Below are 20,270 nucleotides of genomic sequence, written 5' to 3'. Positions count from 1 at the left end.
ACACTCAAGTACCCTGCTCAGTCTGAAATCTCCCATAAAGCATTAGGCCCATACCTAGTCAGGCTATTATGATAGTTAAAATTGCTCCGGTTGAAAAGAATGGAGAACAAAAAATTTTAATGATCTTCAAAGGTGTTAGTAAAAATGAATGTCTTTCCCCACCCCCAAGAGTCAGAGGATTAACCAACTGGACCACCCAGGCACCCCCAAAATGAACAAGTCTTAATGTTCACAGGAATAAATGAATTTAAATCACACCAAAACAATCTGGACAATTTAACAATCTGGATAAATTTAACACAAAAGAGAACACATATGAAATATCCATTCTTCAAAATTTGACAAAAGAGGACCATTTGTTCTCCCCCTTTTTTTAAAAATTATTTTTTTTTTAAAGATTTTATTATTTGAGAGAGATAATGAGAGAGAGAGAGAGAGAGAGAGAGAGAGCGAGAGCATGAGAGGGGGGAGGGTCAGAGGGAGAAGCAGACTCCCTGCTGAGCAGGGAGCCTGATGCGGGACCTGATCCCGGGACTCCAGGATCATGGCCTGAGCCGAAGGCAGCCGCTTAACCAACTGAGCCACCCAGGCGCCCTCCCCCCTCCTAAGTATAGTTGATTCACAATGTTACATTGGTTTTAGGTGTACACCATAGTGATCTGACAACTCTGTATGTTATGCTATGCTCACAAGTGTAGCTACCACCTGTCACTATACAACATTATTACAATACCACTGACTATATTCCCTACGCTGTACCTTTTATTCCTGTGACTTATTCATTCCATAACTGGAAGCCTGTACCTCTCACTCACATTCACCTATTCCACCCATCCCTCCTTCTCCCTCTGGGAGCCATCAGTTTGTTCTCTGTATTTATGGGTCTATTTCTGCTTTTTGTTTGTTCATTTATTTTTGTTTTTTACACTCCACATATAAATGAAATCATATGGTATTTGTCTTTCTCTGTATGACGTATTTCACTTAGCACAGTACCCTCTAGGTCCCCCCATATTGTTGCAAACAGGAAGATCTCATTCTTTTTAATGGCTGAGTAATATTCCATTTTATACACACACAATCTCCTTTATCCATTCATGAGTGGTTGGACACTTGGGTTGCTTCCATATCATGGCTATTGTAAATAATGCTACAATATGGGGCTCCTGGGTGGCTCAGTCATTAAACGTCTGCCTTTGGCTCAGGTCATGATCCCAGGGTCCTGGGATCGAGCCCTGCACTGGGCTCCCTGCTCAGTGGGAAGCCTGCTTCTCCCTCTCCCACTCCCCCTGCTAGTGTTTTCTCTCTCGCCGTGTCTCTTGTCAAATAAATAAATAAAATCTTTTAAAAAAAATAATGTTGCAATAAGCATTGGGGAGCGTATATTTTGTCAAGTTAGTGTTTTCGTTTTCTTTGGGTAAATACACTGTAGTGGAATTACTGGATCACATGGTATTTCTATTTTTAATTTTTTGAGGAACCTGCAAACTGTTTTCCATAGCAGCTGCACTAAATGTAAATTAGTGCACCAACAGTTCACGAGGATTCCTTTATCTCCACATCCTCACCAGCCAGGCTCCCTTATTTATCTTTTTAACTTTAGCCATTCTGACAGATGGGAGGTGATAACTCATTGTGGTTTTGGTCTGCATTTCCCTGATGATTAGTGATGTTGAGCACCTTTTCATGTGTCTGTTTACCATCTGTGTCTTCTTTGGAGATGACCATTTGTTCTGGATTAGTTCAGATGCAGATCTCTTAGATGGCAGATTTAGCATAATGTGCCTGTGATAATACTAAATATCAGAATCACCTGAATGCAGTTTAAATTTAAACCTCTCCCTTCATAATTTATGAAAAAGATGGAAATGCAGAGTAATGGAGAAAGGATGGTCTTTTCAATAAACAGTGTTGAGTTGATGGACGAGCCTTACAAAATAAGAAACCATCCCCCCCCACACACAGAAGAAACATCCATTTCCAACTCAATTATAGATCTAAATGTAAGAGGAAAAACAAAGCTTTTGGAATATAAGCAAATATCTTCATGACTTTAGGATAAAGATTTCTTAAACTGGATACATAAAGCAACAACCAAAAAAGAAAAGACTGAAAAATTGGGACTACATTTAAATTTAGAACTTCTATCTATCAAAAGACACTATTAAGAAAATAAAAAAAACTATAGTTGGGGGACAATATTTACCACATATACAACCAAAGGCTGATAATTAAAATATATAAGAAACTTCAGGGGCGTGGCTCAGTGGGTTAAGCCTCTGCCCTCGGCTCAGGTCATGATCCCAGGGTCCCGGGATTGAGCTCCGAGTCGGGCTCCCTGCTCAGTGGGAAGTCTGTTTCTCCCTCTCCCTCTGCCTGCCACTCTGCCTACTTGTGCTCTCTGTCAAATGAATAAATAAAATAAAAAATAAAATAAAATATATAAAAAACTTCAAATCAGCAAGAAAGACAACCCAATAGAAAAACAGAGATCTAAACAAGCACTTCAGTATAGAAGATATCCAATGGTCAATAAACATATGAACCGGGCGCTTGGGTGGCTCAGTTAGTTAAGCGATTGCCTTCGGCTCAGGTCATGATCCTGGAGTTCCAGGATGGAGTCCCACATCGGACTCCCTGCTCAGCAGGGAGTCTGCTTCTCCCTCTGACCCTCTTCCCTCTCGTGCTCTCTGTCTCCCATTCTCTCTCTCTCAAATAAATAAATAAAATCTTTAAAAAAAAAACATATGAACCAATGCTCAACCCAATTATCAGGAATATTAAAACCATGAGGTATTACTATATGCCACCAAAATAGATAAAATTAAAAAGACTGACTATATCAAGTGTTGGCAAACATGTGAAACAACTAAACACTCATACACTGCTGGTTTGAATGTAAATTGGTACTTTAGAAAACTGGCATTAAATGTGGAAGTTGAATATAGACAAATGCTATGACCCAGGAATTTCAACACTGTATTACTAACCAACTGAAAAGCATACCCATGTGCACCAAAATATACATAGGCATGTCCTCAGCAGCCCTTCTCCTTTAAAAAGTCAGAAACTAGAAACAACCCAAATGTCCACCATAGGCAGAAAGAATAAGGAATTCGATAGGGAAAAAAAAAAAAAAAAAACCTATTACTATATACAAAGATATGTATGAATCTACAGACAGAATGTTGGGCGAAACCAGACACAAAAATATAAATAGTATCACTTAGATAAAATTCAAACACAGGCAAATTTAGTCACTGGTGTTAGAAGTCAAAACAGTGGTTACCTTTGGGGAGAAAAAGGGACCTACTACAGGGGGGACAAGGGAAGTTTTGGGGGTGCTGACAACATTCTATTTATTGACCTGAGCAGTGATTACACAGATATATTCTCTTTGAAATAACTCAGAGCTGTATACACTTTTGATTTGTGCATTCTTCTATATGCGTATTACACTTCACTTTAGAAGTTAAAAAAAAAAAACCAAAACACCTCACTACAGATGATTCCCCAGGTATCACGTTCACGGCCTTCCGCATTTGGTAATGAAAACATCTTTTAGGAAACTGGAGGCGGGTACTTCGTAAGCAAAGCACGGAGTAATGGAAAGAGGACTGACCAGAAATCCGGAAACCCTGGCCCTGACACAAACAGCTGTGACATTAAATCTTTACACTTCTCTAGATCTCGGCTTTCTCGCCTCCGCTCATAAAATGGTTGTTGGAAATGAAGGCTTCTAAGGTTCCTCCCAGCTCTGAAGCCTGGGGACCGCATCAATTTTCGCCATAACCAGCTCCGACGGTGGGCTGGGCCCAGGCATGCCCCTGCTCCGCCCGGCCAACTCCGGTTTCTCACTCGGCGCAGAGGGGCCTATAAGCCGGCTGCCGGGCCTCGGGCCCGGTCCGGTTAATGCGGGGACGCACCGGGACGCAGAAAGAGGCCAGGTGTACGCCTCACACACTCACCTCGGTCCACAGCGCTTCTCACTCGGGCGGGCTGCGCGCCCCGACTTCTGTCCGCTGGTCTGGTCCGCGCCCGACCCCGGACGGGCTTCAGACGCCCTCCTTTGCTGCCAACTTCTCTACTCCCTTGCTCCGGCTTTCTGCACACAACGCCTGCGAGTTTTAGCTCCCAACTACGCCCCTCAGGGCGCGTCAGCTCTCCTCAGACCAGAGTCTCAAGCGGCAGGGCTCTCCCCGCCCGGCAACTTTCGGAGATCCCGCCAAATTCTCCGGAAGGGTCACGCCAGCGTCAACGTAACGTCTCCCCACCCTCCCCGGCTCCGCCGTCTAGCTCGCCCGCCCGCTGCTGGGGAGCCGGAGATGGGCCCAAGGATCTTGATCTTGCATGATATTTAAGGAGTTCCCTTTTCCGTTTACCCCTTAGAACTAATTCACACTTTGGGAGTTTCCTCCTCCTTCTCTTTTACCAGACCAAGGACTACAACTCCCAAGAGGTAGTGGGGTCGGCCAAAGACTCCATCTCCCATTATGCACCGCCCAGCGCCTGCGCCTCAGCCCCTCTGGGGAAAAGCTTGGTTCTAGAGAGCTTTTTTTTTATTAAGATTCTTAATTTACTTGACAGAGACACAGCGAGACACACCGAGAGAGGGAACACAAGAAAGGGGAGTGGGAAAGGGAGAAGCAGACTTCCCGCGGAGCAGGGAGCCTCGATGTTGGGCTGAATCCCAGGACCCCGGGATCATGACCTCAGCCGAAGGCAGAAGCCTAACAACTGAGCCACCCAGGCGCCCCCTAGAGAGCTATTCTTGATTTGCTTCTGAAGTATCTTAAGCCTGTGTTAGCTCTGAGCTTCCAGACTCTGAAATTCCTGCAGCTTGGCGTTTTCTAGGCCCCTGGAGGTGGTAGAGCTGAGGATGCTTGAGTAGACAGATGGAATTGGAAAACAGAGCTAGTGAAGGGGAGAAAAATGCCTGAAATATTAGTCAAACCTTGGTAATTTACTGGAGATTTGCAAGACTCCAGGGGAAGGAGACATTGATTTTGAGAAGGTAAACCTTATCATGGTTTACTGGAAACTTTGATCTGTGATTCTGGTTTTAAAGGGTGAATGGGGTTTCATGGGCAAGGAAGAGGAGATGGAAGACATGAGCATATAGAACAGTATGGGCATGGAAATTAACGACGTGGTCAAGCCATAGTATTGTCTGATGAGGGAGGAAAAGTGTCCCGGAGGCGCTGATACTGGAAAGTTAACATTTAGTTCCAAGTTATGAAGAAGCTGAAGAACATGTATGGAGCTTTAGTCTTTATTCTTTAGGTAATGAGGAAATCATTGAAAGTTTTTTAAGGAGAGGAGTCCTCTGATTTGATCTATTTTTTCCCCCAGTACTACTTTATTTAGATCTATTTTTTGCCCCACCACTACTTTACATTTGTGGAATGCTTTAAAGTTCATGAAGTCTTTATTTAATCCTCCCATCGTTGTCTTGTGGCAATGAAGGAGAGATTTCAGGAAAGAGTAAGGACAGCAAAAACTGTTAGGAAGCTCTTGTAGTATTTCAGACTAGGGATGAAGGCTTGCTTGAGTTAGAGCAATGACAGAACAGATTCAGGAAGCATTCTGGAGGTAGACTCAACTTAACTTAGTAATTGCAGATAGTACCTGGGGATAATAGTAACTGCCTTCCATACCAAATATACCCACCTTTACGTCCCCTTCTTCACACCCCTTCCTTAGAGCATCTGCAAACCCATAGCCCTTCTTGGCTGAATGAAATCACATGTGACTTGTTTTTTTAAAGATTTTATTTATTTGTTTGACAGAGAGAGATAAAGCGAGAGAGGGAACACAAGCAGGGGGAGTGGGAGAGGGAAAAGTAGGCTTCCCGCCGAGCAGGGAGCCCGATGCAGGGCTCAATCCCAGGACCCTGGGATCATTACCTGAGCTGAAGGCAGATGCTTAACGACTGAGCCACCCAGGCGCCCCTTACATATGTGTGACTTTGACCTTTCATTAAAATGAAATTCCTATTCCCTGCATATTTTCAGACCACACTGCCTTGAAACTAGAACTCAATCACGAGAGGAAAGTCGGAAAGAATTCAAATACATGGAGGCTAAAGAGCATCCTACTAAAGAATGAATGAGTCAACCAGGAAATTAAAGAAGAATTTAAAAAAATTCATGGAAACATGGGGCACCTGGGTGGCTCAGATGGTTAAGTGTCTGCCTTCGGCTCAGGTCATGATCCCGGGGTCCTGGGATCGAGCCCCGCATAGGGCTCCCTGCTCAGCGGGGGGCCTGCTTCTCCCCTTCCCTCTGCTTCTCCCCCTGCTCATATTCTCTCTCCGTGTGTGTCTCTGTGTCTCGAATGAATAAAAAAAAAAAATTCATGGAAACAAATGAAAATGAAAACATAACTGTTCAAAATCTCTCGGATACAGTGAAGGCAGCCCTAAGAGGAAACTATATAGCAATACAAGCCTTTGTCAAGAAACAAGAACGGTCTCAAATACACAACTTAACCCTACACCTAAAGGAGCTGGAGAAAGAACAGCAAATAAAGCCTAAACCCAGCAGGAGAAGAGAAATAATAAAGATCAGAGCAGAAATCAATGAAATAGAAACCAAAAGAACAGTAGAACAGATCAACAAAACTAGGAGCTGATTCTTTGAAAGAATTAACAAGATTGATAAACACCTGGCCAGACTTATCAAAAAGAAAAGAGAAATGACCCAAATCAACAAAATCATGAATGAAAGAGGAGAGATCACAACCAACACCAAAGAAATACAATTATAAGAATATATTATGAGCAACTATATGCCAGCAAATTAGATAATCTGGAAGAAATGGAGGCATTCCTAGAGATGGATCAACTACCAAAACTGAACCAGGAAGAAATAGAAAACCTGAACAGACCTATAACCACTAAGGAAATTGAAGCAGTCATCAAAAATCTTCCAACAAACAAAAGCCCAGGGCCAGATGGCTTCCCAGGGGAATTCTACCAAACATTTAAAGAAGAATTAATACCCATTCTTCTGAAACTGTTCCAAAAAATAGAAATGGAAGGAAAACTTCCAAACTCATCTTATGAGGCCACCATTACCTTGATTCCGAAACCAGACAAAGACCCCGTCAAAAAGGAGAATTACAGACCAATATCCCTGATGAACATGGATGCAAAAACTCTCATCAAAATACTAGCCAATAGGATACAACAGTACATTAAGAGGATTATTCACCACGACCAAGTGGGATTTATCCCTGGGCTGCAAGTTTCGTTCAACATCTGCAAGTCAATCAGTGTGATACAATACATTAATAAAAGAAAGAACAAGAACCACATGATCCTCTCAATAGATGCAGAAAAAGCATTTGACAAAGTACAGCATCCTTTCTTGATCAAAACTCTTCAGAGTATAGGGATAGAGGGTACCTACCTCAATATCATAAAAGCCATCTATGAAAAACCCACAGCAAATATCATTCTCGATGGGGAAAAGCTGAGAGCTTTCTCCCTAAGGTCAGGAACACGGCAGGGATGTCCACTATCACCACTGCTATTCAACACAGTATTAGAAGTCCTAGCCACAGGAATCAGACAACGAGAAGAAATAAAAGGCATCTGAATCAGCAAAGAAGAAGTCAAACTCTCACTCTTTGCAGATGATATGATACTTTATGTGGAAAACCCAAAAGACTCCACCCCAAAACTGCTAGAACTCATACAGGAATTCAGTAAAGTGACAGGATAAAAAATCAATGCACAGACATCACTTGCATTCCTATACACCAACAACAAGACAGAAGGAAGAGAAATTAAGGAGTCAATCCCATTTACAATTGCACCCAAAATCAAAAGATACCTAGGAATAAATCTAACCAAAGAGGCAAAGAATCTGTACTCAGAAACCTATAAAATACTCATGAAAGAAATTGAGGAAGACACAAAGAAATGGAAAAACTTTCCATGCTCATGGATTGGAAGAACAAACATTGTGAAGATGTCAATGCTACCTAGAGCAATCTACACATTCAATGCAATCCCTATCAAAATACCATCCACTTTTTTCAAAGAAATGGAACAAATAATCCTAAAATTTGTATAGAACCAGAAAAGACCCCGAATGGCCAGAGGAATGTTGAAAAAGAAAAGCAAAGCTGGCGGCATCACAATTCCGGACTTCAAGCTCTATTACAAAGCTGTCATCATCAAGACAGTATGGTACTGGCACAAAAACAGACACACAGATCAATGGAACAGAATAGAGAGCCCAGAAATGGACCCTCAACTCTATGGTCAACTAATCTTCGACAAAGCAGGAAAGAAGGTCCAATGGAAAAAAGACAGTCTCGTCAACAAATGGTGTTGGGAAAATTGGACAGCCACATGCAGAAGAATGAAACTAGACCATTTCCTTACACCAAACACAAAAATAGACTCAAAATGGGTGAAAGACCTCAATGTGAGACAGGAGTCCATCAAAATCCTAAAGGAGAACACAGGCAGCAATCTCTTCGATCTCAGTCTCAGCACCTTCTTCCTAGAAACACCGCCAAAGGCAAGGGAAGCAAGGGCAAAAATGAACTATTGGGACTTCATCAAGATAAAAAGCTTTTGCACAGCAAAAGAAACAGTCAACAAAACCAAAAGACAACCAACAGAATGGGAGAAGATATTTGCAAATGACATATCAGATAAAGGGCTAATATCCAAAATCTATAAAGAACTTCTTAAACTCAACACCCAAAGAACAAATGATCCAATCAAGAAATGGGCGGAAGACATGAACAGACATTTTTCCAAAGAAGACATCCAAATGTCCAACAGACACATGAAAAAGTGCTCAACATCGCTCAGCATCAGGGAAATCCAAATCAAAACCTCAATGAGATATCACCTCACACCAGTCAGAATGGCTAAAATTAACAAGTCAGAAAACGACAGATGTTGGCAGGGATGCGGAGAAAGGGGAACCCTCCTACACTGTTGGTGGGAATGCAAGCTGGTGCAGCCACTCTGGAAAACAGTATGGAGGTTCCTCAAAACGTTGAAAATAGAGCTACCATATGACCCACCAATTGCACTACTGGGTATTTACCCCAAAGATACAAATGTAGGGATCCAAAGGGGTACGTGCACCCCGATGTTTATAGCAGCAGTGTCCACAATAGCCAAACTGTGGAAAGAGCCAAGATGTCCATTGACAGATGAATGGATAAAGAAGATGTGGTATATACATACAATGGAATATTATGCAGCGATCAAAAGGAATGAAATCTTGCCATTTGCAATGATGTGGTTGGAACTGGAGGGTGTTATGCTGAGTGAAATAAGTCAATCAGAGAAACACATGTATCATATGACCTCACTGATATGAGGAATTCTTTTTTTTTAATGTTTTATTTATTTATTCATGAGAGTCATAGGAATTCTTAATCTCAGGAAACAAACTGAGGGTTGCTGGAGTGGTGGGGGGATGGGAGGGATGGGGTGGCTGGGTGATAGACATTGGGGAGGGTATGTGTTATGGTGAGCGCTGTGAATTGTGCAAGACTGTTGAATCACAGATCTGTCCCTCTGAAACAATACATTATATGTTAAAAAAAAAAAAAAAGAAGATAGCAGGAGGGGAAGAATGAAGCAGGGGAAATCGGAGGGGGAGACAAACCATGAAAGACTATTGACTCTGAAGAACAAACTGAGGATTCTAGAGGGGAGGGGGTGGAAGGATGGGTTAGCTTGGCGATGGGTATTAAAGAGGGCACGTTCTGCATGGAGCATTTGGTGTTATACGCAAACAATGAATCATGGAACACTACATCAAAAACTAATGATGTAATGTATGGTGATTAACATAACATAAAAAAAATGAAATTCCTGTGGCTGTGTGGTTGTCAAACCAGAGAAACCCCATCTGTAGAAAGATTAAGAAATTGAGAGACCAAGAAAGTGGGAGAGAATGAGACAGAAAGGAAAGAAACAATTTTGAAATCTGTTTTCCAAATCTTTCCAATTTCTCAGGAGCCCAGCAGCACTTACTGTTCTTGAGATCTATGAGATACTCCTACATTCCAATAAATCTTCCTTCCATTTCTTCTGCTTAAACCAGTTTGAGTAGTTTTCTGTTCCTTTCTTCCAAGACAACCCACTAAATACTTGGAAATTAGAAACTAGAGTTCTTGCTAGCAATCCATATATTTTTAAGTGTGTAATTGAAAAGTTTTGGATATATATATCCTAAATTACAGTCCAGTGACCTATCTGAAATCTCAGAGGTAACCTCTAGTAAAACCAAAACTTAATTGTGAGAAACCTAATCTTTTCTCTCAAGGATAATAATCTCCTTTTTTTTTTTTTTTAAGATTTTATCTATTTATTTGAGAGAGAGAGAATGAGAGATAGAGAGCACAAGAGGGAAGAGGGTCAGAGGGAGAAGCAAACTCCCTGCTGAGCAGGGAGCCCGATGCGGGACTCGATCCCGGGACTCCAGGATCATGACCTGAGCCGAAGGCAGTCGCCCAACCAACTGAGCCACCCAGGTGCCCTAGGATAATAATCTCTTGGCATAGTCAGCCTGAAGCATAGTAAGGGAAATCCAGAAAGGGAAACCCACTGTCATGTCCAAGTGATCCAGTTGAGTAGTACAAGGATGATCTAGTATTGGGAAATCTGTTATAATTGACTATATTAATAGGTCAAGGAGAAAACCCATAGGGTTAATTTCATCATTTTGAAAAAACATTCAATAAAATTCAACATAAATTCCTCATTAAGGGGGAAAAAGGTAAAAAGGAATCAGATGTTTCCCTAGCATGATCAAGAAAAAAACATATTCCAAACAAGCTGCCATTGTCTGCTTACTGGTGAAATGTTAGAAATACTTTCATTAAAACCAAGAACTGAGGCTCCTGGCTGGCTCAGTAGGAGCACATGACTTTTTTTTTTTTTAAAGATTTTATTTATTTGACAGAGACACAGCGAGAGAGAGAAGACAAGCAGGGGGAGCGGGAGAGGGAGAAGGCTTCCTGCCGAAACAGGGCTGCTGATGCAGGGCTCGATCCCAGGACCCTGGGATCATGACCTGAGCCGAAGGCAGACGCTTAATGACTGAGCCACCCAGGCGTCCCAGAGCACATGACTCTTAATCTCAGGTTTGTGAGTTTGAGCCCCATATTTGGTGTAGAGATTACTTAAATAAAAAAGAAAAAAACAAAAACAAAATTGTCTATTGCCACTATTATGTACTATTGCTCAGGAAGTGTCACTGGGTGTAATAATTAAAGATAAATAATAAAAGATGTAAATTTTGGGAAAGATTTACAGATATAATTGCATACCTAGACAGTTTAAGGGACAATAAGAAAGTACATTAGTGTAACCAATTATGAAATATAAAAAGATCAGCACTTTAAGTCTTTTTAAAAAAATTTTTTAAAAGATTTTATTTATTTATTCATGAGAGACAGAGAGAGAAGCAGAGGTAGAAGCAGGCTCCCCGCGGAGCAGGGAGCCTGATGTGGGACTCGATCCCAGCACCCTGGGATCGTGACCTGAGCTGAAGGCAGACGCTTAACAACTGAGCCACCCAGGCACCCAGCACTTTGTCTTAATAACTAATTAGACAATGTAATAGAAAAAAAAAATCCTATTCACAGTAGTAACAAAAATCATAAGCGTCTAGGAATAAATTTTTAGAAATGTTCAGGATCTCTATGGAAAAATCCCCAAAACCATCTTCCCGGAGAAGGCTCAAAATTATAAAGTTGAAACTTCCTCAACATAAATGAATTCCCAATAGAAATCCCAATGTGATTCATGGCAATACCATTGGTTGCCTACCCAATAGCCATTACCCTTCTTTATGGCTAAGAGAGCCTAGTATATAGGAATGATGCTCACTATAAGATTTTGGATGACTTTGCCTTCATCTGTATTCTTTTGTACATTATTTGAATTTTTGGTTTGAATTTATCTTGTCTTTATTATAACTTAAAAACTGTAACAATATAAAATGCCTTGGAATAAGTCTAAAAAGAAAAGTGCACATCCTATATAAAGGATATTTTAAGATGTTAAACGAAGGACACAAAACAGAAAAGCATACTTTTGGAAGACTTAATATCTAAAGGTATCAGTTGTCCATGAGTTGTTCTTTAAATTTAATATAACATGATCTCATTAAAATTACATTAAGGGTTTTTGGGGAATGGGCGCCTGGGTGGCTCAGTTGGTTAAGCGACTGCCTTCGGCTCAGGTCATGATCCTGGAGTCCCGGGATCAAGGCCCTCATTGGGCTCCCTGCTCAGTAGTGAGTCTGCTTCTCCCTCGGACCCTCCCCCCTCTCACGCTCTATCTCATTCTCTCTCTCAAATAAATAAAATCTTAAAAAAAAATAAAAACCCTTGTGATTACATTGGGCCTACCCAGCTAATCCAAGATAGCCTCCCCATGTCAAGATCCTTCAAAAGCTCTGAAGAGTCCCTACTGTGATGACATTCACAGGTTTCAGGGTATGGACATTTTGGTGTTGCAGGGGTGGCTACTATTCTGTGTACTGCACTCAGATACGAATACGTAGAGAAACCTAGTATATGATAAAAAAGTCATTCCAAATCAGTGGGGGAAAATAGCCTGTTTGTTAAATGGAGCTGGGATAGCCACATACCCATCTAGAAAAAAAATTATTTTGGATCCTTAAACTTTGTTAGGATAAATCTCCAATTGGTTCAAAGATACAAAGTATTAAGCCATAAAAGTTCTAAGAGAAACCATAGATCTTACAGTGGGGAGAATCTAAATATAACACAAACTCAAAAGCCATAAAAGAAAATATTGATACATTAGACTACATATCTTTAAAATTCTACATGGCAAAACCTATAACTAAAGTCAAATAAAACCACAAATTAGGGGGAAATTTGGCAAACAACTATCACAAAGTTTCTTATTTATTTATTTAATTTTATTTTTTAAAGATTTTATTTATTTATTTGAGAGAGAGAGAATGAGAGATAGAGAGTACGAGAGGGAAGAGGGTCAGAGGGAGAAGCAGACTCCCCACTGAGCAGGGAGCCCGATGTGGGACTCGATCCTGGGACTCCAGGATCATGACCTGAGCCGAAGGCATTTGCCTAACCAACTGAGCCACCCAGGCGCCCAGAGTTCCTTTTGAAAAAAAAAATTAAATTTAAATTCAACAATTAACATATAATGTATTATTGGTTTCAGAGGTGGAGGTCAGTGATTCATCAGTCTTATATAATACCCAGTGCTCATTACATCACATGCCCTCCTTAATGTCCATCACCCAGTTACCCCCCCCAACAACCCTCAGTTTGTTTCCTATGATTAAGAGTCTCATGGCTTGTTTCCCTGATTTCGTTTTTTTTCCTCTCTTCCCCTATGATCCTGTTTTGTTTCTTAAATTCCACATTAGTGAGAACATATAATTGTCTTTCTCTGATTGACTTATTTTACTTAGCATAATACCCCCTAGTTCCATCCATGTCCGTTGCAAATGGCAAGATATCTTTTTTTTGATGGCTGAGTAGTATTCCTTTGTATATATATATACCACTTCTTTTTTTTAAATTTTATTTTCTTAAAGATTATTTGACACAGAGAGAGCATGAGCAGGGGGAGCAGCAGGCAAAGGGAGAGGGAGAAGCAGGCTCCCCAATGAGCGAGGAGCCTGACTCGGGGCTCGATCCCAGGACACTGGGATCATGACCTAGGCCAAAGGCAGATGCTTAACCAACTGAACCACCCAGGCATCCCGATTATGCACTTTAAAAGGTGAATTTTAACGTTAAGCGTCTGCCTTCGGCTCAGGTCATGATCCCAGGGTCCTGGGATCAAGCCCCGCATCGGGCTCTCTGCTCCGCAGGAAGCCTGCTTCTCCCTCTCCCACTCCCCCTGCTTGTGTTCCCTCTCTTGCTGTGTCTCTCTCTGTCAAATAAATAAATAAAATCTTTTAAAAAAAGGTGAATTATATGATGTCAATTACATTTCAGTGACGCTGTTTTTTAAAAAAAGGAAGTTTAAAAAAATAAACACAACACAGAATACTGGTCCCCAACCCTAGTGTTTCTGATTCAGCAGGTTTGGAGTGAAGCTGACACTACTAGTCTAGGGCCTATACTTTGAGAACCACTCCATTAGCTCATAGAAATGATAGTTTCCTGAGGAACTTCAAATAGTTTTTACTATCTTTCAGAGACATAGACATAGGGATAACTATGGTTTGTGTCTGGTTCTTATACTCAGGTCCTGACATATTTCAATCTTATCTCAGTTTTCAAATAAGTGGGTGTTTCTGGAAGGAGCTTCCTTTGGTATATCTTCAAAGGTCTATTGAACACATGGTAAAACAAACAAACCAACCCAAAAAACCCTCTTCACTTCATAAAGAGACACTGCTTAAAAAGATGTCATATAATAAACTTATTTTAATAGTGCAAAAACCAACCTGATTTTTCTTTTTAAAGATTTCATTTATTTATTCGACAGAGAGAGAGAGACACAGCGAAAGAGGGAACACAAGCAGGGGGAGTGGGAAAGGGAGAAGCAGGCCTCCCACAGAGGAGGGAGCCCAATGTGGGGGTTGATCCCAGGACCCCGGGACCACAACCCGAGCTGAAGGCAGACGCCCAACGAGTGAGCCACCCAGGCGCCCCAAACCAACCTGCTTCTAATCAGTGAAGGAACAACTTCCAAAAAATTTTATAAAAATAGCCAATCCTTTGAACAAATAGAAATAATTAAATATTACAATTATGTAGCCAAACCCATAAAGGAAGCAGAGATCATAATTACAAGCCAAATCATTCTTGGAGTTGGTCCATTCCAGGTTACCAAAATGCATAAAACAAAACCTCTACTTTTCAGGTTTACAGAAAAGAAATAAAATAACTCCAGTAAGAAAACTAATTTAAGTTTCATGGAAAACAGACCATATTGGTGACTTTAAAAGTTTTTCAAGGAGTTCATGTTTACATCTTGATTTTTATGGAAATGAATTTTATGTTGACTTTTATGTTGACTTTTATGTTGACTTTCAAAGCTTAAAAGCTTTGAAAGCTGTCATCTTTTTCACCAATAGCTCAGAAGTAAAAGCCAATTCAAGAGCGGAGATAATATTCATGGGATGCATAGGACTTTAACCTGATCCTAAAGTATAAAGCAAAATTTTAAGATGAATTAGTTTAAAAATGCAATATACTTTAGTTTAGAATTAAATATAAAAGAAACAAAAATTACCATGATTAGGATTTGACTCAAGTTTTCTCATATTTATCTATCTCACAGATAATACCGATCATTATCAATGGATATGCTTATTTTTGTGTATGAGAAGGGTGTGGCTTCAAAAACCAATACTCACATTAAATCCATTACTACTGCCAGAACTTGACAATATTGGTGGTTTTGAATGTGATATATTGTTTGAAGTACAATTATTTAATAGAAAGAGACCGAGAATCTTGCTGCAAAGCATCCTTCAGAAAGATGGAAACTGCCCAGACAGAAGTGTATCTCTCTATACAGCTCTATGTATTTCTTTTTTTTTTTTAAAGATTTTATTTATTTATTTAATTGACAGAGAGAGAGAGAGACAGCGAGAGGGAACACAAGCAGGGGGAGGGTCAGAGGGAGAAGCAGGCTTCCCGCCAAGCAGGGAGTCCGATGGGGGGCTCGATCCCAGGACCCTGGGATCATGACCTGAGCTGAAGGCAGTTGCTTAACCAACTGAGCCACCCAGGCGTCCCTACAGCTCTATGTATTTCTATATATATCTCCCTACTACATCACAAACACACAAAAAAATTAATATATTTACATATACATACTGGGCCAAAATGAATTAACTTTCTCTATGAAATTATACTTAAGAAAACATTAATAGACATTATGTAATAAAAGAAGGCAAGGCCCTCAAGAAAAGATGGCAACCATTTGAATAGCTGAGTGCTACTGTTTTTTCTTAACATTTTTGCAATGGAGAAAAAGAAGGATGAAAAGTTTGTAGACAGATAGATCTCTATTCCAGAAATACCTGCTAGGCAGAAGCCAGGCAACTTAAAAATCATAGTTCTATATATGAGGAAATGGCTAATGTTTTTGTCAGAGGTGACAGTTCCTCTTACACTTAACGTTACTTCTCAGGGCTTGTCCTATAGCAGAGAGCACAACTTTAATTAGAAGAAATTTTCCCCTAAGTGTTCTACTATTTAAACCTTTTGTAAAAAGAGGAGCAGGTTGATAATATGGTATTTGAGGCTGGCCATTGTTCCCGATTGCAGAAATTTAAAAACTAACCATACAAATTAACTATAACATCATCAGAAGGAATTTTATTAGGCTTCTTTCTATGACCTAAAGACAAAGATTAAATAGCAATGGATACTCTGACATAGTATCATTATGAAGTGCACTGTGCTTGGTTGTTACAGCTATAGAAATGGCAGTCCTGAAGCAGATCTTGGTAAATTTGCTTGACTACATTCTTTAGGTAGTTGTCCTCCAGTGGTACTTTAGATAGAATTGCAGTGATTTCATCGTGGCTGGAAAGAACAAAAGGTTCATTAATTTTTCTGGATACTTATCTCCATTTCACTGGAATTCATGTTTTTGGGGATGGTTTCTGAGTCTCTTAGGAAGCACAAACAGGCATTTCTAGAAATAGCCTGCCCAATTGGAATTGAGATTCCAAAACAAGGCCAAAGAGCAATTCTCTATGAACTGTGAGGTATCTTGACTTAGCTAAAAACCTAAATTGTTAGTGTTTGCTGATGGATTTGAGGTGGGTGCATTCTAAACTCTGCCACCTTACAAACTGTCAGCAGTGTGTCTAAAAAGTCACAAGACATATAGTAGGAATGAAATATTGTTATATCTGGTTACAAAGACTAATTGAGAAAAGCATTATGACTACACAGCTTTTTAAGTGATTATTAAATGATTAAGTGCTTATTCTGTTTTTAAGGCCATAAAAGTTGTTTATATATGATCTGGGCTAAGCTTATACCCATTTTTTTCCTTCTTGGTTCCTGCTTTAGGTAAGAGTATTCCAAAAGTAGAGCAAATATAAAAGAATAGACCAATGGTCTCCAGCATCCACTGGAGCTAGAAATGAAGGTCACTGACTTTAAAAGAACAAATTTTTCAAAATGAAGTCAGAGAGAAGTGACATTTGGCACTCACTATGGGGGATTATCCATTACTGGTATATCCAATAATGGTATATGCATTATTTCTGACCACTTTGAGAGATCTTTCAAATGACACAACATAGGTTAAAAAGTAGTTAGGAGCCCTATCCTGATGGCTCTTTACTTACCCAGTGTTTCCAAGGTGATTCTGAATGGAGAAAGGTAATGGGACAGTTGGAAAATGAACTGAGAGAGGTAAAGTTATCTCAAATTTTGCAAATGCTGTAGAGCTGGAGAATAAAAGCCTCAATCTATAAAAGACAAGATCTTCAATTAAAAATACAAAACAAAAACAGAATGAAACAAATACATTTTCCTTTTATACTCATATGTGAAACTTAGGTAGTACATTATTCACTTGTCCTTATCAAATGGACAATGGGTAAAAAATCTGGAACAAAGTATTATTAGTAGTATCATTTTTTGCTAGTCATAAAACTCATTAAAATAAATCATTTTAATAAATTTTTGACTATTTACTGTTATGGGTTGAACTATGTCCCCTCCTGCCATCCATATGTTGAAGCCCTCGCCTCCAGTAACTCAGGATGTGACCTTATTTTGGAAATAAGGTAACTGCAGATTTAATTAATTAAGACGAGGTCCTACTGGAGTGGGACGGTCCCCTAACCCAAAATGATTGGTGTCCTTATAAAAAGGGTACATGTGGACACAAACATGCACACAGGAAGCAAGCACATCATGTGAAGATGAAAGCAGATACTAGGATTATATATTTATAAGCCAAAGTATGTTAATGACTGCCAGCAAATCACTAGAAGTTAGGAGATAGGCATGGAACAGATTCTCCTTCACAGCCCCTTGGAAAGAATCAACCCTGCTAACATCTCGATCTCAGACTTCTAGCCTCCAGAACTGTGAAACAATAAATTGCTGCTGTTTTAAGCCACTGAGTTTGCAGTACTTTGTTATGGCAGCCCTGGGGAAATAATGTACTTACTCAGTATTAGTCACATCTATGTTCATTAGGTTATAATTTGGTCCCCATCTCTTTAAAAACTCAATTTCCTCTCCAAGGAGTCTACAATGGCTCACTACCAGTGAGATTTCTTGAAGCATCTGGGAAAAATTGAGGGAAAAAAAATTATGAAAACATTTCTGTTTTTAGTGGCTTTTTTTTTTTTTTAAAGATTTTATTTATTTACTTGAGAGAGAGAGAGAGCAGGGTCAGAGGGAGAAGCAGACTCCCCGCTGAGCAGGGAGTCCGATGTGGGACTCGATCCCGGGACTCCAGGATCATGACCTGAGCCGAAGGCAGTCGCTTAATCAACTGAGCCACCCAGGCGCCCTTTAGTGGCTTTTTAATAAAGAATCCCTTGAAGTTAAACAATTTAATATATTTATAGTTTCAGGATTAAATATATGACATTTCAGTTCTGCTTTTTGGGACATATAATTTTCCTACAAAATACTTCAATCAGATTTACCTTGGGTACTTGATGCTGTGTTGTACATTTCTTCTTCCAGGATTCCTGTTCCTCAATGTATTGAAAAATAAGCTTATGAACTAAAAGGGAGGAAGGAGGAGCTTTATCCTCTGAGGAAGGGAAAGAAAAAAAATCAAAACAGGTTATTACTTATTTTCAAATATATACATAAGCTAGAAATACCTTCAAACTACTAAGTGTCTAAGTATCCTCTCCATTTTATTTTCAATTCATAAATCATTTCATAATTATGAAAAAATGAAATATATATTCATTTCATAAAAACATATATATAGTGAACACAGACGTTCTTTTTTTTTTAAAGATTTTATTTCTTTGAGAGAGAATGAGTCGGGGGCAGAGGGAGAGGGAGAGGGAGAAGCAGACTCCCGGCTGATCAGGGAGCCTGACGCAGAGCTCGATCCCAGGACCCTGAGATCATGACCTGAGCCAAAGGTCTGAGCCACGCAGGTGCCCCAAACATAGACATCTTATAAAAACTCAAGCCTTTATCATATACGGAACAGAACTTGGTTAAAAGCATGGGTTTAAATACAACCTAAACAAGTTTAAATACTGCCTTTCCTTACAACCTGAGGGATCCTAAGCACACTTACTTCTTTGAGCTATAGTTCCCTAATTTGTAAAACAAGGAATACTTACCTCAAAGTGTTGATATAAATAATACAAATGCCTGATATAGTATAAGTACTCAGAATGGTAACTTTTGAATTATGGAAATAGCTATTATTAATCATTGCTTACAATCTAGTAATAATTAAAAATATAGTTTCTTTTAAGCCCTACCCAATATTTAGAACATTACCCAAGCAATTATATGTCTAATACACATTTCTAAGTACGAATTATATTATTGTTTATATTTAACTTTGTATATGAAAGAGTTCTCAAGGAGCAAATTACACTTGTAAATATTCAACAAATTTTTAATGGATAAGTGTTTGGACTTACCATCTAAAAGAGACTGAAAATTCAGGTCAACAATCTTCCTATAAGCCTTGTCCAGGAAAAGGAGACCAACTAGAAGAACCAGAATAAAAGCAGTACTTTTTTTTAAAAAATATTTTATTTATTTATTTGAGAGAAAGAGTGCACCTGTGCAAGCAGGTGGTGGGGGGCGCAGCGCGGAGGGAGAGGGACAAGTAGATGCCATGTTGAGCCCACACAGGGCTCAATTTCATGACCTGAGCTGAAATCGAGTGGGATGCTTAACTGACTGAGCCACTTCCGGCACCCCATTACTTCTTTTTATTATCTGATTTTAAACTACATACAACTCAGTACTTTAGAATCCTACTTTTTCTGCGTAGCTGGGGTTTTTTTATATAAGCAGTGAAAGATGTATCTTTTTTTTTTTAAGATTTTATTTATCTTAGAATGAGAGAGCATGCGTGCATAAGTGGGAGGAGGGGCAGAGGGAGAGGGAGAAGCAGGATCCCTGCTGAGCAGGGAGCCCGATGTGGGGCTCGATCCCAGGACCCCGAGACCACAACCTGAGCCAAAGGCAGATGCCTAACCGACTGAGCCACCCAAGTGCCCCTAAAGGTGTATCCTTGAATCATATTATTCTTTGTGTATGGCAAACGCTCCTCCTGAAACTGCTGAACTACATTT

General features: G+C 39.9%; 2 protein-coding genes across 6 annotated transcripts in view; both read right to left on the bottom strand.

Annotated features, from left to right (window-relative positions):
* RAD51 (RAD51 recombinase) overlaps window positions 1-4,438 on the bottom strand; it is a 43,308-nt gene extending 38,870 nt beyond the window's left edge. For both annotated transcript variants that reach the window (XR_003515863.2, XM_027571681.2), the window contains exon 1: window positions 3,969-4,438. The gene's annotated coding sequence lies outside the window, so the exon portion shown is untranslated. The remainder of the gene's footprint in view (window positions 1-3,968) is intronic.
* An 11,871-nt stretch (window positions 4,439-16,309) lies between these two features.
* The window catches only part of KNL1 (kinetochore scaffold 1), a 59,424-nt gene continuing 55,463 nt past the window's right edge, over window positions 16,310-20,270 (bottom strand). For all 4 annotated transcript variants that reach the window (XM_027572321.2, XM_027572322.2, XM_027572323.2 and 1 more), the window contains 5 exons: window positions 19,608-19,676; window positions 18,636-18,745; window positions 18,149-18,267; window positions 17,316-17,438; window positions 16,310-16,539 (listed from right to left, as the gene is read on the bottom strand). In XM_027572321.2, coding sequence (XP_027428122.2) covers window positions 16,398-16,539; window positions 17,316-17,438; window positions 18,149-18,267; window positions 18,636-18,745; window positions 19,608-19,676 — 563 coding nt within the window. In that variant the 3' untranslated portion in view covers window positions 16,310-16,397. The remainder of the gene's footprint in view (window positions 16,540-17,315; window positions 17,439-18,148; window positions 18,268-18,635; window positions 18,746-19,607; window positions 19,677-20,270) is intronic.

This window comes from Zalophus californianus, chromosome 6 (assembly GCF_009762305.2).
Source record: "Zalophus californianus isolate mZalCal1 chromosome 6, mZalCal1.pri.v2, whole genome shotgun sequence".
Classification (NCBI taxonomy): domain Eukaryota; kingdom Metazoa; phylum Chordata; class Mammalia; order Carnivora; family Otariidae; genus Zalophus; species Zalophus californianus.
Note: the sequence above shows the minus strand (reverse complement) of the source record. Positions and strands in the feature narration are given on the sequence as shown.